This window comes from Labeo rohita, chromosome 13 (assembly GCF_022985175.1).
Source record: "Labeo rohita strain BAU-BD-2019 chromosome 13, IGBB_LRoh.1.0, whole genome shotgun sequence".
In the NCBI taxonomy this organism is placed as follows: Eukaryota; Metazoa; Chordata; class Actinopteri; order Cypriniformes; family Cyprinidae; genus Labeo; species Labeo rohita.
The window spans coordinates 9,064,755-9,087,818 of NC_066881.1; the positions used below are offsets into that span (position 1 = coordinate 9,064,755).

The following is a 23,064-nucleotide window of genomic DNA, read 5'->3' on the forward strand; positions in this document are numbered from 1 at the left end:
CTTAGCCATAATTTTGTTGCCAAGGTTTTCCAGAAATCAGGTTTAGATCAGGACTCTGGGCTGGTCATTTCATTATTTCAGTGTTCTTAGCTTCAAGGAATTGCTTTACCTGTTTTGCAGTGTGATGGTTTCATTGTTGTACATGAAAATTGCAGGCTGATTGGGAGATGCTTACAGGTAAGGAACTGCATGTTGCTGAAGGAGCTTCTGATGAACATTTGCATTTACCTGCTATGTATCTGTATAAGAGGCCCAACTCCTGCTGCAGAAAACATCCCCCCAAACCATGACACTTCCTCTTACATCTTTCACTGACTTCTTTACACACTTTGGGTTTAGTCTTTCCTCAGTTTGACACTGAATAAAACGTTTCCCATCAGACCCAAAAATTAAACTGATCTTTGGACCAGTGTTCTCTACACACAACATGCCTCTTAGCAAAGGTGAGCTTAGCCTATTGATTCTTTCTGTTGATGAGGGGTTTGGTCAGTGCAGAGTGTGCTTTCAGTCCAACTTCTCTTAAACATGCCGAGACAGATCCTTACCCTGTTCAGCGCTGAACTGGCAAGCAATTCCAGCTGCAGTGCTGAACCGATTCCCCATTGAGAGTCTCTGCATTATTCTATCTTCACGTGCATGTGTCTCACGTGGACGACCAGCCTTTTTGGTGGACTTGAATGAATTAGAGTCATTGTAAACCTGCAGATTTAAATTGACCAACTCATCTTGTAACGGCTGACAGGAATATTCCTTTGTCTGGACAATCTCCTGGCACAGAGTTTCATTCACCTTAGAGCAGGCTGCCATCTTGCTATCTCAGTGAAAATTGTAGGAATGCTGTCAGTTAAATAGGGTTTGTCATATAATTAAGGAAATTAGGATCAGGTGCCAGATTAACACCAAGTTATTTTTCAAATTTCTCATTTAAGTTTTATACAGTGTTTCAGAATACAATTAATTTATGAAATATGCTTAAAAAACGCCCTTCTACTCCTGTTAGGATTACTTCAAACAGGACTAAGCAGTGACCTCGAAATTTAGGAAATTGTAGGTTGTTCTCTAATTTTGATCTCCACTGTAGCTCGGATAAATGTTTTCCAAAAAACTATTATTGCATTGTTTTGTGTAGTTTATAATCCCACACAGCAAGTTCTCTTTTATGCTCAATATCCCCATTATTCCCAAAAAGGCAAGGTATAATGGGTTATTTGTTTGGGAGGAGCATTTTCATTTGATCCTGTCAATCACAACACAAGGACACAACACAACACCCTGCTCCACTCAAACTCTACTTCCATCATTATTTTAATTACCTAAAATTTCTTAATTATGTGGTCTGGTGGGAACTAAGAGCTCAAATCAGGTTGTAGTTATAAATACAAATTGGAGTATTTTGCAAGAAAAATATTATTTTGGTCTTTCTGTACTTTAAAATGTCATGTTTAATTCAATGTGTTGATTTTTTTTGATCATTTGTGAAATTTACTAGCAAGTCCAGTGTAAAAAACACACCGCACACGAGGCATGTGGAAGAGGAGCGCTGGTATTTTAACTGAAATCACAAACATTTCAGAAATAAGATGATTATGAATCAATGATTTCAGACTGAGACTGACCAGTGTCCTTTTGTATAAAAACACTGGCTCTTAAAGATAAAGGGGGCATAGGGAGATTAAGTCGGCCATGCAGCTTGATGACCTTTCTGTGATTAACGTGACCCTGATGACTCGAGTTAAGTCCGCAGCATGTGACGGCCATTGTCTGCCCGCTGACCCACAAATCCCACGACAACGTGATATGCACTTTACTTTTATTGATTTCATGAGCACTTCAGTAATAACGGAGCAGTTCACTCAAAAGTGAAAAATGAAAAACTTTTTTTGTTCATCAGAGAAGATTTGGAGAAGTTTAGCATTACATCAATTAATGTTGTGTGAAGAGAAACGTTGCATGTTTGTAATAAACAAATCCACCATTAAGGTGTCTACTTTATTTGGTTAACTCTAAACCACTGTGTCTGTAATCCATAATAACACTTCCTCCAGTGAAAAAGTCCCTTGCTGTTCTCTCACATTAAAATCCACCAACATATTTGTTTATAACTGTTCTGGACTTTTTTGTAAACAGTGTTTGATCTGTGCATATTTCTCTTCTAATTGAGGCATGACGACTTTTTCTCTGAAAAAAAGAAATTTTATTTCTTTTTATTTTAAACAATAGTTTATAGCTAAAAACTTAAAGCTAAAAATCTTAATGATGAGTTTATTTATTAAAAGATGCTAATTGATGGACTGGAGTGGTGTGGATTACTTTTGAATTAGTGATGTTTTTATCAGCTGTTTGGACTGTCATTCTGACGGCACCCATTCACTTTAGAGGATCCCTTGGAGAGCAAGTGATGTAATGCTGAATTTCTCCAAATCTGTTTTGATGAACAAACAAGCTTAGTAAATTATAAGCAAATTCAGATATTTTGGGTGAACTATTCCTTTAATGTCACTGTCCAAAATTAAAACATCTGAACTTGAAATTCGACTTGTTTATTTTCTGAAGTTAAAGGGCCTCTACTGAAACACGAGTACGTTATTTCCAGAATTGCATTGCCTGTCCTCAGTTAATGTCATTGTTTTCCTTTTTATCTCTTTTCCACTTCAGTCAAAACCCCTCTGTGCTTGTGCTGGGTAACTATGGAGATGGTTCAATGTAGGGGTTTGGTTACATCAGACACGGATAGTGGCACTTGACCTAGTTCAGCTGGAGCCTGATTAGCAACACAGCTATCAGCTGCATGCTCCTCATCATTATTATCATCAGAGCTGCAGTCCCAATCTCACATCTTTGTTTGTTCATGCCATTCGGTGAGACATAGTCTATTTTACTCTTTCATATTCTATCAAGGGTATAAATGCATCAAATCTCTGCTCAGAAGTGTGCCGCCCATTCAACAGTGTGCCGCACTCAACGGTGCTCTAGTAAAGTTTCTCTCTGTAGTTAAAGGAAGAGATCCGCTTTTATCTTCCCCTCACTTTGTCTCTGGTGGCTTCAAACAGCTGATTTCAAATGCAGCCAGGTGAGATGGTAAAGAGGTAACACTTCCATGCATGCAAACACATACTGAATATCGTCCTAGCAAGTCAGCCAAAAATAAACATTTTCACACCCTCGGGTTGTTCCAAACTACACTGTAATTCTAACTTATGTCTTTCTTTCTTCAGTCGTAAAGTGATTATGTTTTTTAAGGAAAACATTTCAGGATTTCTCTCCATGTATGGACTTCTATGGTGCCCCCAAATTTTAACAAAATGGAGTTTAAATGGAGCTTCAAAGAGCGCTAAATGATCCAGATAGCAAAATGATCGGTTATTTTCTAAAAAAAAATTACAATTCATATACTTTTTAAAATCAAACGTCTTGTCTAGCTCTGTGTGAACTGTTTTTTTCCGGTAGTGACAGTTAGGGTATGTCGAAAAACTCCCGTCTCATTTTCTCCTCCAACTTCAAAGTCATCCTACATCGCTGTTTTTACCTGTTTTTTGTAAAGGGTGTTTGATCTTCTTTGCATGTTCACTTTGTAAACTCTGGGTTAGTACTTCTGCAGTGATGTGACGATTTTGAAGTTAGAGGAGAAACTGATATGAGAGTTTTTAGACGTACCCTAACTGTCATGACGGGAAACACAGTTCACACAGAACTAGACGAGACAAGCGTTTGAGGTTAAAAAGTATATAAACTGCAATAAAAAAAAAAAATGAAAAAAAACATCCCTATATAAAACCCTTTTTGCTTGGCTGGGGTCGTTTAGAGTCCTCTGAAGCTGCATTTAAACTGCATTTTAGAAGTTCAACTTTGGGGGCATCATAGAAGCCTATTACATTCAAAAAACATAATTTCTTGTTTTTGGAAGTGAACTAATCCTTTAATCACTAATAATCATTCTCTCCAGTAAGCTTAAAGGGACACCCTTATGTCGTTCCTAACCCATACGAGTTTTATTTATCTTCGGAACACAAACACAAATTAAGATATTTCTGATGAAATCAAATGAAATTGCAGTGAAGACTGATACAGAAGAGAAGAAATTGTTGAATAAAGTTATTTTGTTTTCTTCGTAAGATTCTGGTTGAACCACTGATGTCACATGGATTTTTTTAACAATATTCTTACTACTTTTCTGGGTCTTGAACATGTCAGTTGTGTTGCTGTTTATACAGGGTCAGAAAGCTCTCAAATTTAATAAAAAATATCTTAATTTGTGTTCCAGATACGAAGGTCTTATGGGTTTGGAATGACATAAGGGTGAGAAATTAATGACAGAATTTTCATTTTGGGGTGAACTATCCCTTTAAGAAACCCTGTCACCATGTCATCATCGAGTCAGTGAGTTAAAATCGAGAATCGGATCAGTCTGATTTGTTATTGAATTATATATTCTGATACTGTGTATATTATCTGATTTGGTGACTCATTTGTCATCGAATCAGACATTGCTTCATCTTTCATGAAAGGAGAGCTACAGCAGACATCAGTATTTTCATTTTTGGCTGGACTATCTCTTTAAATACACTTTTAATAGGTCAGTATGTTGCATTAATATTACTAAAATAGCATTCAATTATGAGCATTCTTATTATATTTGATTAATTTGTATTCAACACCTTCTTATGAGTATTGAATGCTGTGTCCATGTAGTGTTTTAAACCAGAGAATATAATTGTCTTTCTTTTATATTCTCCCTCTCACATTTGTCCATCTCTTTCTTTCTATACACTAAAGTTGTTTTTTTCTCTCTTCTCCATTAACCTCTTGGCAGACCTGCTAAATGTCATCTCAATCAAATACCCACTAATGCCATCCATTAATTGTTGACACATGCTGTTAAAGATAGTTGTGTGTGTGTGTGTGTGTGTGTGTGCATTTCCGTTCTGTGCTAGCATGAACAGTGGTTTTCAATCAAGTATGCATGTGTGTGTAGACTCATGCATATAGCACAGAATGGGTTTATTCAAATTTGAAAAGGAAGGGCATTTCCTATTGTTCAGCTTTTAAAAGAAGTATTTATGAAAAAGTATATTCAATCAATTGGGAGATGAAGAAACACAAAACGAGAAATCAATTCTAAAATAAGGATGACACTTGCACAACCCCGTTACGGAAGCTCTTCATTTACGGGCGTGTATCTGCATGTAAATGTGTGTGTGTTTGAGCATCTCAGGGAATCGTGATGATGCATTATGAGTATATTGGATGAAGTTCTTTAGACAGGAAGTGAAGCCACATATGGTCAAACAACATACTGTCAGAATTATGTTGTGTTTTGGTTTAGTTTGAGTGTTCCTTGTTCCTGTTTTTAGTTTGACCTAGTTTCCTGATTCCAGTGCACAAGCATTATACAGTGTCCATGTGACATAAAGTATAACATCTAGTATTTTAATAATAATGTATGGTGTCTTAATAATAATATAATCATTTTAAAAGCTTGTCTATTAATGTAGTTAATGAAAATTACTCCACTACCAGAATAAAAATGTTCTTTCTTTCTTAAGATATTCATGTCTTTCTTTCTTCATTCGCAAAAAATGTTTTTTGAGGAAAACATTCCAGAATTTTTCTCTATATAGTGGACTTCAATGGTGCTCAATGGATTAAAGGTTAAAAATCCAGTATTAATGCAGCTTACAAGAGCTCTAAACAGTCTCAGCCAAGGAATAAGGGTGCTATCTCACGAAACAACTAAAAATTAAAAAAAATAATAATATTTACACACTTTTTAACCACAAATGCTCATCTTGTCCAGCTCTGCAATGCGCATGTTTTTTTTTAAAGGGCGTTTGACCTTTGCACGTTCACCTTGTGAACACTAGGTCGGTACTTCTACAGCGATGTAAGACAATTTTGAAGTTGGAGGAGAAAATGAGATGGGACTTCCTCGATATACCCTAACTGTATTGAACCGGAGTGCACAGAGTACAAGATGAGAATTTGAGGTTAAAAAGTATATAAATTGCAAATTTTTGTAGAAAATAACCAATGTTTGTGTTTTGGTTTGTATCGCATTTAAAAATGTATGTTAGTGGCAGGGATTTTTCAATCATTCTTTCTGCAGGTTACATCATTATGTCATCAGGTGATGAAAATTTTCTACATCATACGTACATCTGCACTTTGTTGTTTATGACAAGAGAGCAGAATTCAGTCAGCAAGACAGCCTACACTGATAAAAAAAACTCATTAGGTGATTAAGAAGACTCATCTGGATGCCTCTGATTGGCCATTGCTTTCATAAGCTCATCAGACTTGTGTGTGATTGGTTATAATGCGCAACACATAAACACACGCTTAAAAAGAATTTACAAATACTTGGGAACTTTTGGGATAATGTAAGTACATAGCTTCATGAAATATATCACACTGTGCAAATGGTTTTTTGGATATTTTTATAATAAAAATCTTACATATTGTGCCTTTAAAAAACACTAGTTCATTCAGAAATAAAAAACTACCACTGTAGTGGAGAATTCCAGTTGTTTGATTTATTTTTGTATAAATATTACTTTTCTGCTGCTACACAAAAAAAGGCATACATAAATCCTGTAGCAAATCTAGTCAGGTGTAGCCGGAGGAGGTGAAGGGTTTCAGAGGAATTCTGATAGCACTCTGCAAAACCTGTTTACCATTAACACAGAACCAGACTATTTAAAGAGACATCGGATGCAAATTTCCCTTTTACATGGTGTTTGCATATAAATGTGTCTTAGCAGTGTGTAAACACAACCACCCTACAATGATAAAATCTATTCACTCCTTTTTATTTAATCCCTAAAAACCTAAACAGTCTCAATTTTTGAGCTGTTTTGATTTTCTGAGCAGTATGACATCATATTGCTCAAGCCCCGCCCACGACTGCTGACAGACTGTCCCGTATTAGCATATTTCTGCCCTCAGCCAGTTGTACACTGTCCGCCGTTTTCTCAGCGCTCAAGCATCTGTGGTGACAACGTCTCGTAAGCAATACAGGTGTTTTGTAGTTAGATATAAAAGTGAACATAAGAGTCTTCCTTTTCTCCCGACATCAGAACTGGAGGACCCAGTGGATTAGTTTTGTTTTTGATGGTAACACACCACTTAATACACAAAAAAACAGAAGAGAGGGGTGGAGTGAGCAGTAGCTCATTATCATTTAAAGAGACGTGCACTGAAATGGGTCACTGTGAACAGAGCTGTTTTTGACAAGGTAAAAAGGGTGTTGTTTTACATGACCATTGAGGAATTTTAACCAAAGTATTTTGCAGACATTTCATGAAAACCATAAATAATCATACCAACTTGTGGAAAATGGCCATCTGGTGTCCCTTTTAAATTTTGAGCTGACAATCAGCAGATTCAGCAGCTTGTGACATGTTGTAAATGATGTGATTGCTAGCAGATTGCATGTAAAGGACCTATCTGTCTGCATATCTAGAGTTTCACGTGATATTTCTGTATATATTTGACCATCATAAACTTTAGTATCAAAAAACAGCACATTTTCCTTCTTCTATACTGATTTAACAAAACTCTGTTTTGGGTCTGTGTCTTTTGGAAAAAATAGGGTTTATACTATATGTGGATCAGTGACATAACACACTGAATAGACAGTTTCCTAAACATCACCCTTTTGATGATCTCGTGACCTTGTTGGACAACGATTAATTTCACACCTCTCTGTTTTCTCTCATTGTGTGACTGGTTGTGTATGCCTACGCGTATGCTTATTTGTGTAGTCTGTTCCACCTACTCAAGCAGGTCTGGCTCAGGTGACAGATGGATCATGAACAGCTTGTCACTTGTCTGTCAGTGCTTGTTTGTAAAGACGGCATTCATGAGAACTCCATTATAAGCCTTTTGGTGAACTGAGGGTGAGGCTTAGGTCAGCTTACACAATGACATAAAGATCAGCAGGGTCAGTGTATTAAGTGCCACATAAAATGTAAAACCTACATTTGTTAGTTTATTTTCATTTAGGGGGCATAGTGGCATATTCAACAGCCAAACAACATGTGGGATCCAAAGGGATCCAGTCAGACAGTATATAAAAACTGAACTCAGAAGATACTGCCTCTGGGTATTTGAATGGAAAGTAAGTCATGACGCGTGAATCTGCCTGCTTTGGATCAATCTAGGTCAATTCATCTTCTCGTGTTGTTATTGATTGTTAAAACTACACCATCAAGAGAAAACTGAATCAAATGAGACGCACTGGGACTGGAGAGCTACACTTCTGCCTTTGTTGCCAATTCTGTTTGTTCTTACCCATAATGCAGTTCAGGTCTCGATGGTGACTCTCAATCATGATCTCTCTCTCTGACTGCACAGAAAGCGGCACAAGCTCATTTTTGATTGCATCCCTAGACAACAGCATATTTGAGCGAGGGAGCACATTCCTGATAAAGGGAGAAAGGTCATTTCAGGGTCAACGAAACGAATGCAGGATTACATGCAAGGAAATTATTTCATTCATCCCTGTTCATGTCAGCCATGGTTGTTTGCAAAGTTGTGCTCATTTCACTTCAGTCCTTTGTTTTGCTTCTGGCTGTAGGTCTTTTATGTATGCAAAGCTGAACATTTGCATCAACAAAATTAGCTTCTCACAAGCAAAAAGTTCCCCTGCGTGTCTGCGTGACAGATGTTTGTCGGTTAAGTCTGTCATGTCATTTTCATCTGCGTGGCAGAGGAAGAAGCAAAATACAGTCTCCGGAGCCACAATACAAACAATGTTTAATGCATGACAGGTCTTTACAAGACCAATAATTAACGCACATAACCAGTAGACACAGCCTATAAATATAACACTTCACAGGAAACAATAAATACTGACTCAATTAGCGTCTATGCAATATTTAAAAGATAAACAGGTTAAAACAGAAAGTTATTTGGTTTAGTGCAGAAGTGTAATCAGGCAAGAAAAAAAAATATAGATATAGATTTTATAATTACAGAAAAAAAACCAAACAACAACAAAAAAAAAAAACGTTAGAACTGTTTCTAGTCTGTAGCTCTGATTTTCATCAAAATCAAACCAGAAAGTCTTCAGACCAAACAGACAAAAAGTTATGGAATTCAAGCTGATTAGTCAAAACATTCTCAAACAACACAAGAACAAATTTGTCAAAAAGCTTATAGGGATAGTTCAACCAAAAATAAAAATTAGCTCATTATTTACTCACCCTCCAGGAATCCTATGTGTATATGACTTAAATTCTTTCCGACAAATCCAGTCAGAGTTATATTAAAAATTATCCTGGCACTTCCAATGCCGACATCTTGCGTCATCCACCCGGAGCTGCTTCCATGTACGACCAGTCTGCACAAGCTAGATTAATATGGATATTTTTCTTACACAAATGCATTGATTCGCAACAGGAGGCCTTTATTCACCTCCCTAGACCTGTGTGAGGCACTTTTTATTATGAATGGATGCACTTTATTGGACTTATTTTGGACTAATGAAAAGAAACATCCGCCCATGCCATTCTATAGCTTGGAAGTACCAGGATAATTTTTAATATCCACAAGTTTCTTTGCTACTGTAAAAAAGAACGTGGGTACAACTTCCGGTGAGGTGGCGGACGTAGTATACAATGGTATTTTGTGTGCTAATTAGCGAAGAGGCTAAGTGTTTTTTAGACCATTGTTTCCTTTGTAAAGATGCACACCTTTATGAGAGATGTCATTACGTTCTTATGCACAGCATATGCTTTTCAAATTTGTGTTCCCACATCATCAGCAAGTTTGGATCGTTAAATCTTGAATGACTGTCAACTAGTGAAATGACTTTTTAACCGAGACATCAGAGCTTGTGTTAAAGGGCAGATGAAGCCTTAATTCGAGGACTGTTAACGTAGAGATCCCTTTCGTAGAAGCCTCACTTTCTGTCCAGTCATGTGCGCGATTCACTTTGCGTGTCCTAATGTTCGACCCCCAGATCTTACTTTGTGAGTACATCTTCATTGGGACCTATTTAATAATTACATTTTAAATACCCAGTCATACAAGTAGTATGAAGAATACAAATTATTTCAGGAAAATTAAATATATGCCATATGCAATTAATATATGTGTACATTATTCTTATATTACATCATATTGATATTTGTACTGGCATTTAATGGCACTGTTCAGTGGGTAAATTCATTTATCAGAGTCAGAAATTCAATAAACAAACACACAAACACAGTTAGGCTTTTATTTGTGCATACAACATGGACCGATCTATGGAAATTGTGGTAAATGCTTTTTCTGACGGAGCTTTAGTCTTTTGGCTGCTTTACTTTTTACTAACCACCACATCGCGCTGTTTTTGACACACTCAAAGCTTTGAATCTTTTCCCGAAACACAGGAAAGTCTCGGTGTTTCACAAGGCTTTATTTGCCTGTCACTCCTGTTAACTGTTGAATAAATAAGTGTCATGTCCCGCTTGTTTACTCGAACAGGTAGACGCTCCCACTTTTGACGCAAGGCCTCATGGGGTGTGGATTCGACTGGATACATCTAGTAAGCCTGGAGGGTCAGTAAATAATGGGCTAATTTAATTTTTGGGTGAACCATCCCTTTAAGCTTAGTTGTAAAATGCTAGTTTATACAAGCACATTGGCATATCCTTACGAAACTTGGTATGTGTATTCACCAACATGATCTGAAAGTACTGAAAGTTTAACCTTTTAACTGTCACCCATTCCCTCAGAGGGACGCTTAAGTTTATTTCACTATATTACAATTACATTTTTACAAACAAATTTTGTTACAAATTATGTAGGAACAGTAATAGAATAATTTATGACAAGAGTGCACCTCAAAAATCTACATCATAAGAGCAGTTCTGATCATGTTTTAGAAATTATCATAAATTATATATCAATTAAAACCTCAAAATTCATCTTTTGAAACCCACTTTAAAATTTGACATTGCATTACCATGGAAATGGTACTTCAAAATCATATTAGAAAATGCATTTGTTCATGAATTATAACAAAGTTTGGATAGTGCACTTTCACATCAAAAATGGGGGTTAAGGGCAGTTTTTTTGGTCTTGATAAATTCCTTGGATCATGCCAAGAACATCAATACCAATTGGCCCTTTGCAAAAATCCGCCCTCCTTAGTTACTGTTGCTATGTCCGACAAATAATGACGCTCTTACACTGTACATCATGTTCTAACGCAGTGAAAAATACGCTGAGCAAAGAGGAAATTGACAACACGCCAACAGACAAGACAGAGCAGGTTACATCTGGCATGAAACAAGGTCTCAGCTTTAAAATGTTGTCATTTTTTGAGAAATTAAAACAAATACAATTTTGTGGTTCTTTAATGTGTCGTGACAGATCATGCCTTCATGAGATCAATCGACACGTGAACCAGTTATCTTTTCTTCTTTACTTAAAACATGAAAAAACTTGAATGAACATCAGAATGTATTTTATTTCAGCCGCAAAAAAAAGACGTCCAAGTTTCCAAGTTTTAATCCACCAAAGTTAATCTACTCTCCTGTCTGATTTGTTTGTTGAACAAAATGACATTTTACTTCATAGCTTTTCATGTTGTCGACTCAGAGGTTCCAACTTTTTCAAACTCCTCCTACACTGTTAGTCCAATTTTCACCAAATTCAAATTGTTTCATCTTCAGACCGTGCAGCCGAAAAGTTATGGATTTTGTGTCAATGAACAAAACAGTGATGGCGTGATGCCAAACTGCATCTAAGGCTGTATCTCTGCAAACTTTGACACAGTGATACCAAACTGACTGTGTGTCATTGCTGGTCAAAAGAGATAAATAATTAAATCATATTACTAGTGATTGTATTAAAGGAGACCTATTATGCTGCTTTTTACAATATGTAAAATAAGTCTCAAATGTCCCCAGAATGTGTCTGTGAAGCTTCAGCTCAAAATACTCCACAGATCATTTATTATATCATTTTGAAAAAGGCCATTTTGAGCGAAAGTAGAAACACTGTTTTCGTGCATGTCTCTTCAAATGCAAATGAGCTGCTGCTCCCTGCCCCCTTTTCCAAAATAGGGCTGTGCCTTAACAGCTCCTACCTCAGATACTCTGCCAAAAAACAACTGTTTGGTTTTGATTATCATGTCTATCGCACTGAAATCATGCGTGTTAAACCAAATTGAGATTAAACCAAATCTGATTTTCTAAGTGCACATTTTCGAAGCACGCACACAAAAAGTGGTTGTCACACAGCATGTGAGTACTAAAGTTCTAAAGGTTACACTTTATTTTGATAGTCCACTTTAGACATTCTACTAACTACAAGTAACTTCGCAACTACAAGTCAGCTAATTCTCATTAATTTGCAACTACATGTCTACTAACTCTCAGAGCAGACTGTTAGGTTAGGTTTAGGATTAGTAGAATAAATTGACATATACTTGCAAAGTTTAGAAGAGTGTTAGAAGATATTAAGCAGACAGTCTACTAATGCTCTAATGAATAGTTGACATGCAGTTGCAAAGTTACTTACTGTTAGTAGAATTTCTAAAGTGGACTATCAAAATAAAGTGTTACCGTTCTAAATACTAAGTTCTCTTTTATGTCTTATTGTGCTTAAACTGTCAAACACACAAGTTTATGTTAAAAAAACACAGGTGTTACAAAAAAAAGTTGGTAATCTCTGTGAAAGTAAACAGTTGGGAAAGAACTTGCATGTTTATATTAGCTCTGTGTGGCAGCAGTGTAATATACAGTATAGAAATCAATAAATCCACTGCTCTCTTGTTACCTCTGAGGCTGGGACACTAAGTCATTATTATAAAATTATGCCTGAACCACTGATGTCACATGGACTATTAATGTCCACTATTAACTATTAAGGACTATTAACAATGTCCTTACTACCTTCCTGGGTCTTAAACATGTCAGTTGCGTTACTGTCTATCCAGGGTCGGAAAGCTCTTGGATTTCATCAACAAAAAAAAAAAATCGTTAAATTGTGTTCTAAAGATGGATGAAGGTCTTATGGGTTTGGAACGACATGAGGGTGAGTAATTAATGACAGAATTTTCATTTTTTGGGTTAACTATCCCTTGAATTGCTGTTTGCAGCTATACTTTCTACTATATTCACAGAATAGAAAGAGCACCACATTTACAGGAGTTTCCAAAACTAAAAACTAACAAACAGGCGAATGGCAGTGTTGCAGCTGCATACAGGTTTCTCTTGAAGTGTAATGTTGCTGTTTCTAAAAACGAGAGTAGAAAACTAGGACAGTCTTCTCTTATTTATAGTGAAGAAATAATCAGCATTTGAACCAGTGCTCAGCCCTCGTCAGCCATTAAACGAAAATTTTAAAAATGTAAGAGTGTATTTTTATGCATGTTTGATGAAAAGTGGTGCTTGCCCGTACAAAAGTGGATGCTGGGGCGTTTTAGGTGGTTGTTAGGGTGAATGTTATGGATGGTGCAAGTTCTGTGACTGAGAAGAAACAGAACCTCCAAATGAAGCATAAATATGCTAGAAATGTGTATAAAAAGTGACTGAGACAAGGAAAGATCTCTATCCAAATATATGTCTGACTTTAGGTTCGCACATGTCTTTTTCAACTTCTGATTTTTCCATCAGCACAATGTCAAAAATCCTGCAACTGATGTTAGCCTCATTAGCCCTCCAGTGAAGAACAGTGATCTAAAGTGGGTCTGGTGAACCCCGTGAGACTTTCATTAACCGGATAGCATTTGTCATGACTGATGTGTTGATTACATGCATGTGTGTGCTGGATCTCAGCGTGACTCCTGCTTTGCACGATAAGGTAAGGCAGCGTGAGAGACAGAGAGAGCGCTGGAACGCATCTGACATCAGGAACGCTGTGATGAGCTAAATATAATACTTACTGAGCACCAGAGACAGCAGCACTGACATGCATTTTCATACACACACTTGAGTTTTACGCATCTTCACAATGACATGACACTCAGGAAGTCATCAGCTGCCTCCTGTCTCTGTATACAAATCAGCTAGAAGATATTTGAATAAGCTGCATCCTCTTGAGAGGAGGAAGTAAGGCAAATATTCAGACCTGTGATCACGTTAAGTAGGGCAAGGTGGAGAAAAAGTGGGATTATGGATTTGTGGGAAGCAAAAGCGATAGAGATGCTTATGTGGAGGTGAGAGGAGGTGAGCAAAGTGTCATTTTTAACTACAGAGAGCTTGTGGGCGAGCCAGAGACCCATGGCATTCAATCTCAGAACTACAAATATCTTTAAAATCCCCTCCAACCCATTTCATGACATCTAATTCTAGAGACTGTGGATAAGATTGTAATCCTCAGGACATCTGGACACAAGCCAGCCTGTCCTGAAATAACACTCTCTCACGCAGACAAACAAACACACTCTTTTTGCATGTGGAAAGATATAAAAATGTGCTTAATAATTAAGTCATTTATAAATATTTCAGTTCATCACATTCCAAAGAGTAGGCTACAAGACAAAATCAAACATGAATATGTAAACAAAAGAGGCATCTCACATCAGAATCTCTATAAATATCCCCAAATCAATAGAACATTACAAACACCACATAAAAGGAAATATCTGTTCAGTGACACACCGTAGTTAGAGGTAAATATTATTTTTGTCTTCAAAGTATATTAGGTTTCAGCTAAAAACAGATTTCAAATTTGCATTAAACATGAGAAGAGGGAGGGACAAAATATACAACCAACAGCTTTTGTTTAAAGAGCTGGGTGCACCTAGAGTTTATATTTCAAAGCAATTTATACATCACATTTACATGATTTATATCACAGCATGAATCCATCAAGTCTCCTTTTGCACGATTAGGCAATATGGAGGAAATGCAAATCTTGCGTCTGTAGTTTAATGTCTCCCTCTATTGGCAAATATAAGGACAAGCAACCAAAACATACACCAAAGTAATGCTGCAAGATAATAGGTAAATACATAATCATGATTATTTCACTCAAAAAAATAACACATGGTTAGAGGCAAATAGCAACAAAAGACAAACTGTTTTACTTACAGAATATCACAGTATCAGAGACCACTAAAGTCCAACAATCATGGTTGTCTTAGTTTTTTCACAGATCATTTTTTACCAGCACAAGTATGCAAGTAATCTTGTACCAAATACACTAATAATGCCCGTTGTATATTCTAACATGAAAATGTACTGTACACAAATGATGCAGTCGTTTTTCCACATACGAAAATCTGATATATGGCAATATATGTAAAACTAATATAAAATATATATTTGTCAATGTATGGATTACACAGATATACAAAATATATGTCAGATACTTGTACATATTTGCAACATATATTTCTAAATATTACAAAAATGGCCCATGACGGTTCTTGATGGTTACTGAAGCATCAGAATGACCAAAAGAAATCTCACTGTAAAAATAATAATATGATACTTAGAAACTTAGAATATATGTCTGCCTATACACTACCAGTCAAAACTTTTTAATGTTTTTTAAAGAAGTCTCTTCTGCTCAACAAGTCTGCATTTATTTGATTTTATGTACAGCAAAAACAGTACAATTTTGAAATATTTTTGCTATTAAAAAAAACTGTTTTCTATTTGAAGGTATTTTAAAATGTAATTTATTCCTGTGATTTCAAAGCTGAATTTTTAGCATTATTCCTTCAGTCACACGATCCTTCAGAAATCATTCTAGTATTCTGATTTGCTGCTCAAATAAAAAACATTTATTATTATTATGTTGAAAACAGCTGATCAATTTAAAGCATCCTTGATAAATAAAAATATTAATTTCTTAAACAGTGTATAATATTACACAAGCTTTTTTATTTCACATAAATGCTGATCTTTGGGTCTTTCTATTCATTAAAGAATCCTGAAAAAAATGTACTAAACTGTTTTTATTGATAATAATAATAATAAATCTTTATGGAACAGCAAATCAGCATATTAGAATGATTTCTGAAGGATCATGTGGCACTGAAGACTGCAGTAATGATGCTGAAAATGTAGCTTTGATCACAGGAGTAAATTACATTTTAAAATATATTCAAATAGAAACCAGTTGTTTCAAATAGTAAACATATTTCACAATATTACTGCTTTTGCTGTATTTTGGATCAAATAAATGCAGGCTTGGTGAGCAGAAGTGACTTCTTTAAAAACATTTTTATTCTTATTTACTTCCTATTCTATTTACCTTATTAATTTATTTAAATTAAACGCATTGTATTTTGACTATAATATAAAAAGAATGTATTGCATATCTATAAAAATAGTTTTTCAGGAAAGTACCTAAATGTTAGTGAAAAAGGAGTGCTCCTGATTTGTGTTCCCAGCGTCCCGTTTAAGCAGAGTAAAGTGATTAATAAGATTGTGCCTCTCCAAGCTAAAACCATTGTCTCTGAAGGACAGAATAGCTGACAACTGCTTCTTGCTAGAAATGAAAAGTGAAATGCATGTTAGCTATAGTAAAGTGAACAAAAATGTGTTGTTTGAAAATAATAATAATAATATATTCAAAGTTAATATAATGCTTACCTGATGTCTGGGTAATTACTAACCAATGGATTTAACAGATCTTTAATATTTTTCTCAATTTCCATTCCAATAATATCACTAAGGTAATTTCCCAGTGGGTAAAGCCAGTTTAAGGATGATCCCTGAATACAGAAGAATATTTTCAGTGCATCTGTCTTGAAAAATACAGTCGTATATTTCACATTGTTTGATACTGGACTATATCTTACCATTTCCACAAACAGTTTCTTAAGTTCATTCCACTGTTGTTTCATTTTTATGGCAGCATCTTCGTTCTTGGCTTTTTTGCAGGAATATTTTTTCTTCATCAGCTGGGAGACATACTCTTTGGCTACGTAATAGTGCATATCATTGACGAAAATCTGTAAATACAGAGGCTGTGTTTAAAGTGGCGCTCTGCAGCTGTTATTAGAGTGCATCTCTGAGCACATGAGAGGAGACTCACTTGAGCTGATGGAGCTCTCATGGATTTACAGAGCCAGGAGTAATTCTCTATTGTAGAAACCACTTCTTTAAAATCCTCATCTGTTTTCAGCCATTTTTTTGTCATCATGCTATCCATGTAAGGCTTTTGGGGAGGAAATGACACTGTAGTTAGTTGTAATTTAAATCTTCAAATGTAAAATTTCCTGAAAATGTAGTCACTCTCAGGCTATCCAAGATGTAGGTTGAGTTTCTTTATCGGAACTGTTTTGGAGAAATGTAGCATTACAGTACATCACTTGCTCACCAGTGGATCTTCTGCAGCTGATAAAAACATCACAGTAATTCACAATTAATCCACAAGACTAAAGTCTATAATTTAATGTCTATCATTCTGACGGCACCCATTCACTGCAGAGGTTCCACTGGTAAGGAGGTGACATAATGCTGACTTTCTCCAAATCTGTTCTGCTGAGGAAACAAAATCATGTACATCTTGAATAGCCTGAGGGTGAGTAAAGTTTCAACAAATTTTCCTTTGAGGTGAATTATTCCTTTAAAATGACATGTTGAGTATATTTTATATACTGTATATTTGCAGTTAGGCTTACCTTGACCTCAGATTTGAAATGATCCATCACGGCCTGTCTGAGTCTCTGAGTCAGTCCATCCACCTTTTTCTCCAGACTCTCCACCTGAGCTGAACAGCTCTCCTTATAGCACTGCACATTCTCTCTGTAAGAAAAGTAATGATAGAAAAAACCTTTGACATACACACAGGGACTTAGGTGACTGAGATTACACATACAGTTGCAAAATGTTAATTACTTTACCAAAATAAGAGGAATCATACAAAATGCATGTTATGTTTTTACTTAGTACTGACCTGAATAAGATATTTCACATAAAAGACGATTACTTATAGTCCTACAACTATTTATAAAACAACTATTACAGAAGGTTCAAACGACCACTGATGCTCCAGAGGGAAACACAATGCATTAAGAACCAGGGGGTGAACACTTTATAAATTTGAAGATTAGGGTAAATTTTACTTATTTTGTTTTCTGGGATACATCTTCTGTAGCTTATGAAGGGCAGTACTAAATGAAAAAAATATGACATTTAGGCAAAATATGAAAAATGTACACATCTTCATTCTGTTCAAAAGTTTTCACCCCCAGCTCTTAATGCATTGTGTTTCCTTCTGGAGCATCAGTGAACATTTGAACTATCTGTAATAGCTGCATATGAGTCCCTCAGTTGTCCACAGTGTAAAAAGATGGATCTCAAGATCATACAGTCATTGTTGGAAAGGGTTCAAATACACAAAAATGCTGAAAAACCAAAGAAATTGTGTGACCTGAAGGACTTTTCTGAAGAACAGCAAGCAGTTTAGGACAAACACGGGACTCACAAAACAAAACACTAAATCACTAAACAAAACAAAACAAACAAAAAACAACAACAACAACAAAAGGCACAGCTGTGGGTCATTCAGGTAACAACACAGTATTAAGAATCACGTGTATGTAAACTTTTGAACAGGGTCATTTTTATAAATTCTACTATTATTTTCTCTTGTGACTATATGTAAACATCTTGAATATCTTTTTCAGGTCAGTACTAAATAAAAAATAGCATGCATTTGGTATGATCCCTCTTATTTTGGTAAAATAATTAACATTTTGCAGATTCTGCAAGGTGTATGTAAACATTTGACTTTGAACTGTATTATATCATCACATTTCAAAGACAATTAATTATGAAGGAAAGATCAGTTCTTCAAGTACTGTAATTGCATTTCATATTAATTCAAACTATAATACATTTTTATTCAGTTGTAAATAACATGCATGTAAGTGTCTATAAACATTACATTAAGTTTATACTTTAAATATGTTATTTCCAACATAAAAGTGGCAGCGTTCTTCTCATGGTGGGCTTACTTGAGTGAATTGAAACTGTTGATGTAGGTGATGTGATATTCTACCCAAAGACAGCAGTCCAGCAGGTCAGAGGTCAACAGAGAGACAGTGTTCTGTGAAAACTCCTCTTCAAATCTAAAACAGAAGGAAAGTGTTAGAGAAGGAAAGATGCGGAAGTGATCTCAAGTTAATCTATGATAATTCAGTGATACAAACCTTGTATAAAATGGATTTAGCTCTTCTAAACAGGAGCGTATAATTGACTTTCCCAGATTCTCATCGATCTTCTCAAGATTCCCAGCATAACTTGCTATCAGCTGACAAGACAAATCGATAGAAGCAATTATAAAGACTTTTTCAAATGTAGGAATTCCGATAAGGCTAAATGTCATACATGAATTCTGTATGAAATTTATAATGCTTGAAAATTAAATAAATAATACTATAAATATTATAGTCCTATAAATAGTCCTGACCTCACAGATACCCATGTCTATTTTTGATATGACGAATCCATCTGTTCTTTCGGGAGATTTCTTCTTTTCCCACATTTCTTTTTCAATTTTGATGAAATTCTCCAGTTTAAGTTTAAAGTCCACCTGATATGAAATATGGCATTAAAAACAAATTGTAATACTTATGTATTGTATTAGCATTTCATTCACTAAACTATCTTTCCTTGCAGTAGCTTACCTTTTGGCAATCAAAGTAAGTAATTTTTATTTTGTTCAGGTCCTCCTCCTTTATAAGCGCTCTCTGTTGGTCTTTCAGATCACTATGTAACACAAAAGAGATACAGTTTATTTAAAATTTGAATTAAGCAATGAAGTTTCATCAGATATTTCTGTAGTTCTGAGTCCTAAAACCTCACCTGGGGTACGAACGAGTAATGAACTCCAGAAGAGTGTTGTAATCTTTCAGCTCTGTCACCTTTTCCACAAGTTTCTTTACATGCTCTCCTACAGCCTCATGGTGGCAAGACACATAGGTTTCATGCACATTAAAGTCTGCTGGATACAAGCTGCGAAGTTCAGTCTTCACCCTCTCCAAATCATCCACCACAGCTTTATCCAGAAGCTCCAGATGCACCTCCAGCCAGGAAGCATTCTGCTCTCGGCTGTCCAGAGGAACCTTCTCAAGTGTATCTCGAACCCCGTTTAGTATCGCATCCCTCCATGCTTCCCTCCATCCCTGCGTTGCTCCTGGCTCTCCTTGTCTCTTCTCTTCCTCCAGGATAATGTGTGCTACACACACCAGCAGCTCTTTATTGGAGTTGCGTACAATCACAGAGGTTTTTTCCCTTAGTCTGTCATACAGCAGACTGAGGTCTTTCTCTTTTTTATCCAGATTTGCTTTAGAAGCTCCTTGCCCCAGAGTGCTCTGTTCTGCCTGGAGCTCCAGGCGAAGAGAGAGCAGATTCAGATAGGCCTGCTTCAGCATGTCTTTTTGTATATATTCTTGGATCTGCATAACTATTGAGAAAAAGCAGGAATGACAGAGTGTTGCTTTGATCATATCAAATGGAGCAGTATGCATTAAATGTGCTGTAGAGATTTACCTGAGCATGGCTTTTGAGGGATCTCTGTGGTCTTAAATTGAAATTTCTCTGTGGTAACTTTCTCCTCTTTCTCCTCTGATAAAGATTGTTTAAATGACTTTTTAGATGGTTTTCTTTTTAAGCTCCCATCGTTTTTTTTAAAAAAGAAAGTTTCCGAAAGACACTCTTCACTGTGAAAACACAGAAAACATAACTGTACATTTAAAACCTCAAAATCATGTCATTATATTCTCAAAATGCCTAACATGTCGCGAAAGTCTTCTGTAAGATTTAATACAGACTATAATGATGCATGAATACATACTTCACATTTCACTCCAGCACATTAAAAACATTAGTCTATCCAACTTTAAACATTGTTTTGTACAGTTTTGTATTGTACTGTACACTACCAAAGTCTCCACTTAAAAGTCTCCTCTGCTCACCAAGCCTGCATTTATTTGATCCAAAATACAGCGAAAACAGTACAATTTTGAAATATTTTTACTATTTAAAAATAAACTGTTTTCTATTTGAGTATATTTTAAAATGTAATTTATTTCTGCGATGAAAGCAAAATTTTCTGCAAATGGGGGGGGGGTTATAGAAATTAATACTTTTATTTTGCAAGGATGCTTTAAATTGATCAAAAATGATGATAAAGACATTTATAATGTTACATAAGATTTCTATTTCAAACAAATGTTGTTCTTCTAAACTTTCTATTCATCAAAGAAACCTGAAAAAATTCTACTCAGCTGTTTTCTACATAATAATAATAATAATAATAATAAATGTTTTTTGAGCAGCAAATCAGCATATTAGAATGATTTCTGAAGGATCATGTGACTGGAGTACTGGATGATGCTAAAAATTCAGCTTTGAAATCACAGGAATACATTACATTTTAAATATATATTCAAATAGAAAACAATTATTTCAAATAGTAAACAAAATTCAAAATGTTACTGTTTTTGCTATACTTTCGATCGAATAAATGCAGGCTTGGTGAGCAGAAGAGACTTTAAAAAAACATTCAAAATCTTTCTTTTCAAAAATGTTTGACTGCTAGTGTATATTGTATAATTTACATTATTTAGCATTTTGTATTGTACTGTATAGTGTATATTGGTATTAGTATTGTACACTTGCACAACATAATGACTTAACCGGGTGACAATATATCTATTTTGTTCTATTCTGTTAATGCAAGTCTAGTCATTTAAATTACATATCATTTCTTTGACTGTGATATATTTACCATTAGACGTGGGAGATTTTTCCATTGTTACCCCTGATTCAAACAGCTTCTGAACGATTCTGCACATTACATAAGACAGAAAGACAGAGCATATAATGAGAGTAAAATAAGCAATATCATCCAACATTTTAATATAATCTTTTTTTAGTGACACTTGTCACTGACTATTCTTTACTGACTCTAATCAGGTGATTTTATTATGGTTAGTCATTTATTCACTACAGCAAACCAGACATTTCAGCCTACGGTAACCTTTATCACAGTGTTGCTTATACTAAAAACAACCATTGGCTCTTCCTAGTTTCTAACTCAACAGCGAAAAGCTAACCTTAAAGTGAATTACATCAATAGTACTTCCATTACAGTAACAAGAAAGAATTATGACAACAATAAAGAGTAAATATTAAAAAACAATAAGCGAAACGTAACATAAAAGGTCGTCATTCCTTGCACAGTACATTCATTCTCAGTCTCTCTGACAAATGACGTTAGTGTCACCTCTAAAACATGAGCTGCTTTTCTATATTTTCTGCACCCAGAATTAAAAGAATAAAAGCACACAGCATGTGAAGTAAATAACGTGTAGCTCTTACCTGAAACCTTTTCAGGGAATGCCCCGTCTTCTTCAAACAGCTTTGTATATATCCTTTACTTTCACTTTCACCTGTACGTGAAAAGACACGTATGCAACATGCAGGTATGAAAATCAAAGTAAGGCTTTTATCAATGGAAGAATATGTTATTTGATTAGGCGATAATACAAGCCTCAACAACATGAACACCTGCAATTCCTCTACTTCAGAGGCCCTTGACTAAACAAAAACATGCAGCCAAGAGAAATCAGTCACACTGTCACTCCATGTCTCTCTCTCTAACACACACACACACACACACACACACACACACACACACACACACAAATCTTCATTGCTTTATCTTTGATATGAACTCCAAGTCGTCTTCTCCCAGTAAAAAGAAACAAATTATCATTCAATTTGTTCTGTCCACAAGTTGTCATTCAAGTCAATGCTAACCTGCCTTGTGTTAATCCTGCTATTGGTTAAGTAAAGTTACCATTGCTGCAGTAATGTTTACACATCCATTTAGTTACCAATTAACAAAAAAAAGTGCTAAACATAGTCCCCTTACAGATGCATGGGGACATGTTTATGACACTTTTTTATTTATTATTATTAAAAACGTACTAGATTACACTTGATTAGTTTATGCATAATAAAATATCGTTTTAATAATAAAAAAATAATTTATATTTTTATATATTAACCATTTGTAAAAACCAATAAAGCACAGGATTTGCTGTTATGTGAATATGCTTTTTTGCTCATGAAGGAAGCACATGATGCTACTTTGCAT

The 23,064-nt window shown here is 35.5% G+C and overlaps 1 protein-coding gene across 1 annotated transcript; it reads right to left on the reverse strand.

The window, feature by feature from the left end:
- Positions 1–14,444: 14,444 nt before the first annotated feature.
- si:dkey-45k15.1 (tumor necrosis factor alpha-induced protein 2) lies at positions 14,445–22,721 on the reverse strand. Its single transcript, XM_051125348.1, is given in 15 exon segments — positions 14,445–15,409; positions 16,296–16,437; positions 16,542–16,663; positions 16,751–16,903; positions 16,987–17,109; positions 17,576–17,699; positions 18,914–19,027; positions 19,109–19,209; positions 19,369–19,491; positions 19,586–19,667; positions 19,764–20,364; positions 20,451–20,577; positions 20,580–20,620; positions 21,691–21,749; positions 22,284–22,721. Coding segments are annotated over 13 exon segments (1,878 nt in total). The 5' UTR covers positions 21,716–21,749; positions 22,284–22,721; the 3' UTR covers positions 14,445–15,409.
- Positions 22,722–23,064: the final 343 nt, after the last annotated feature.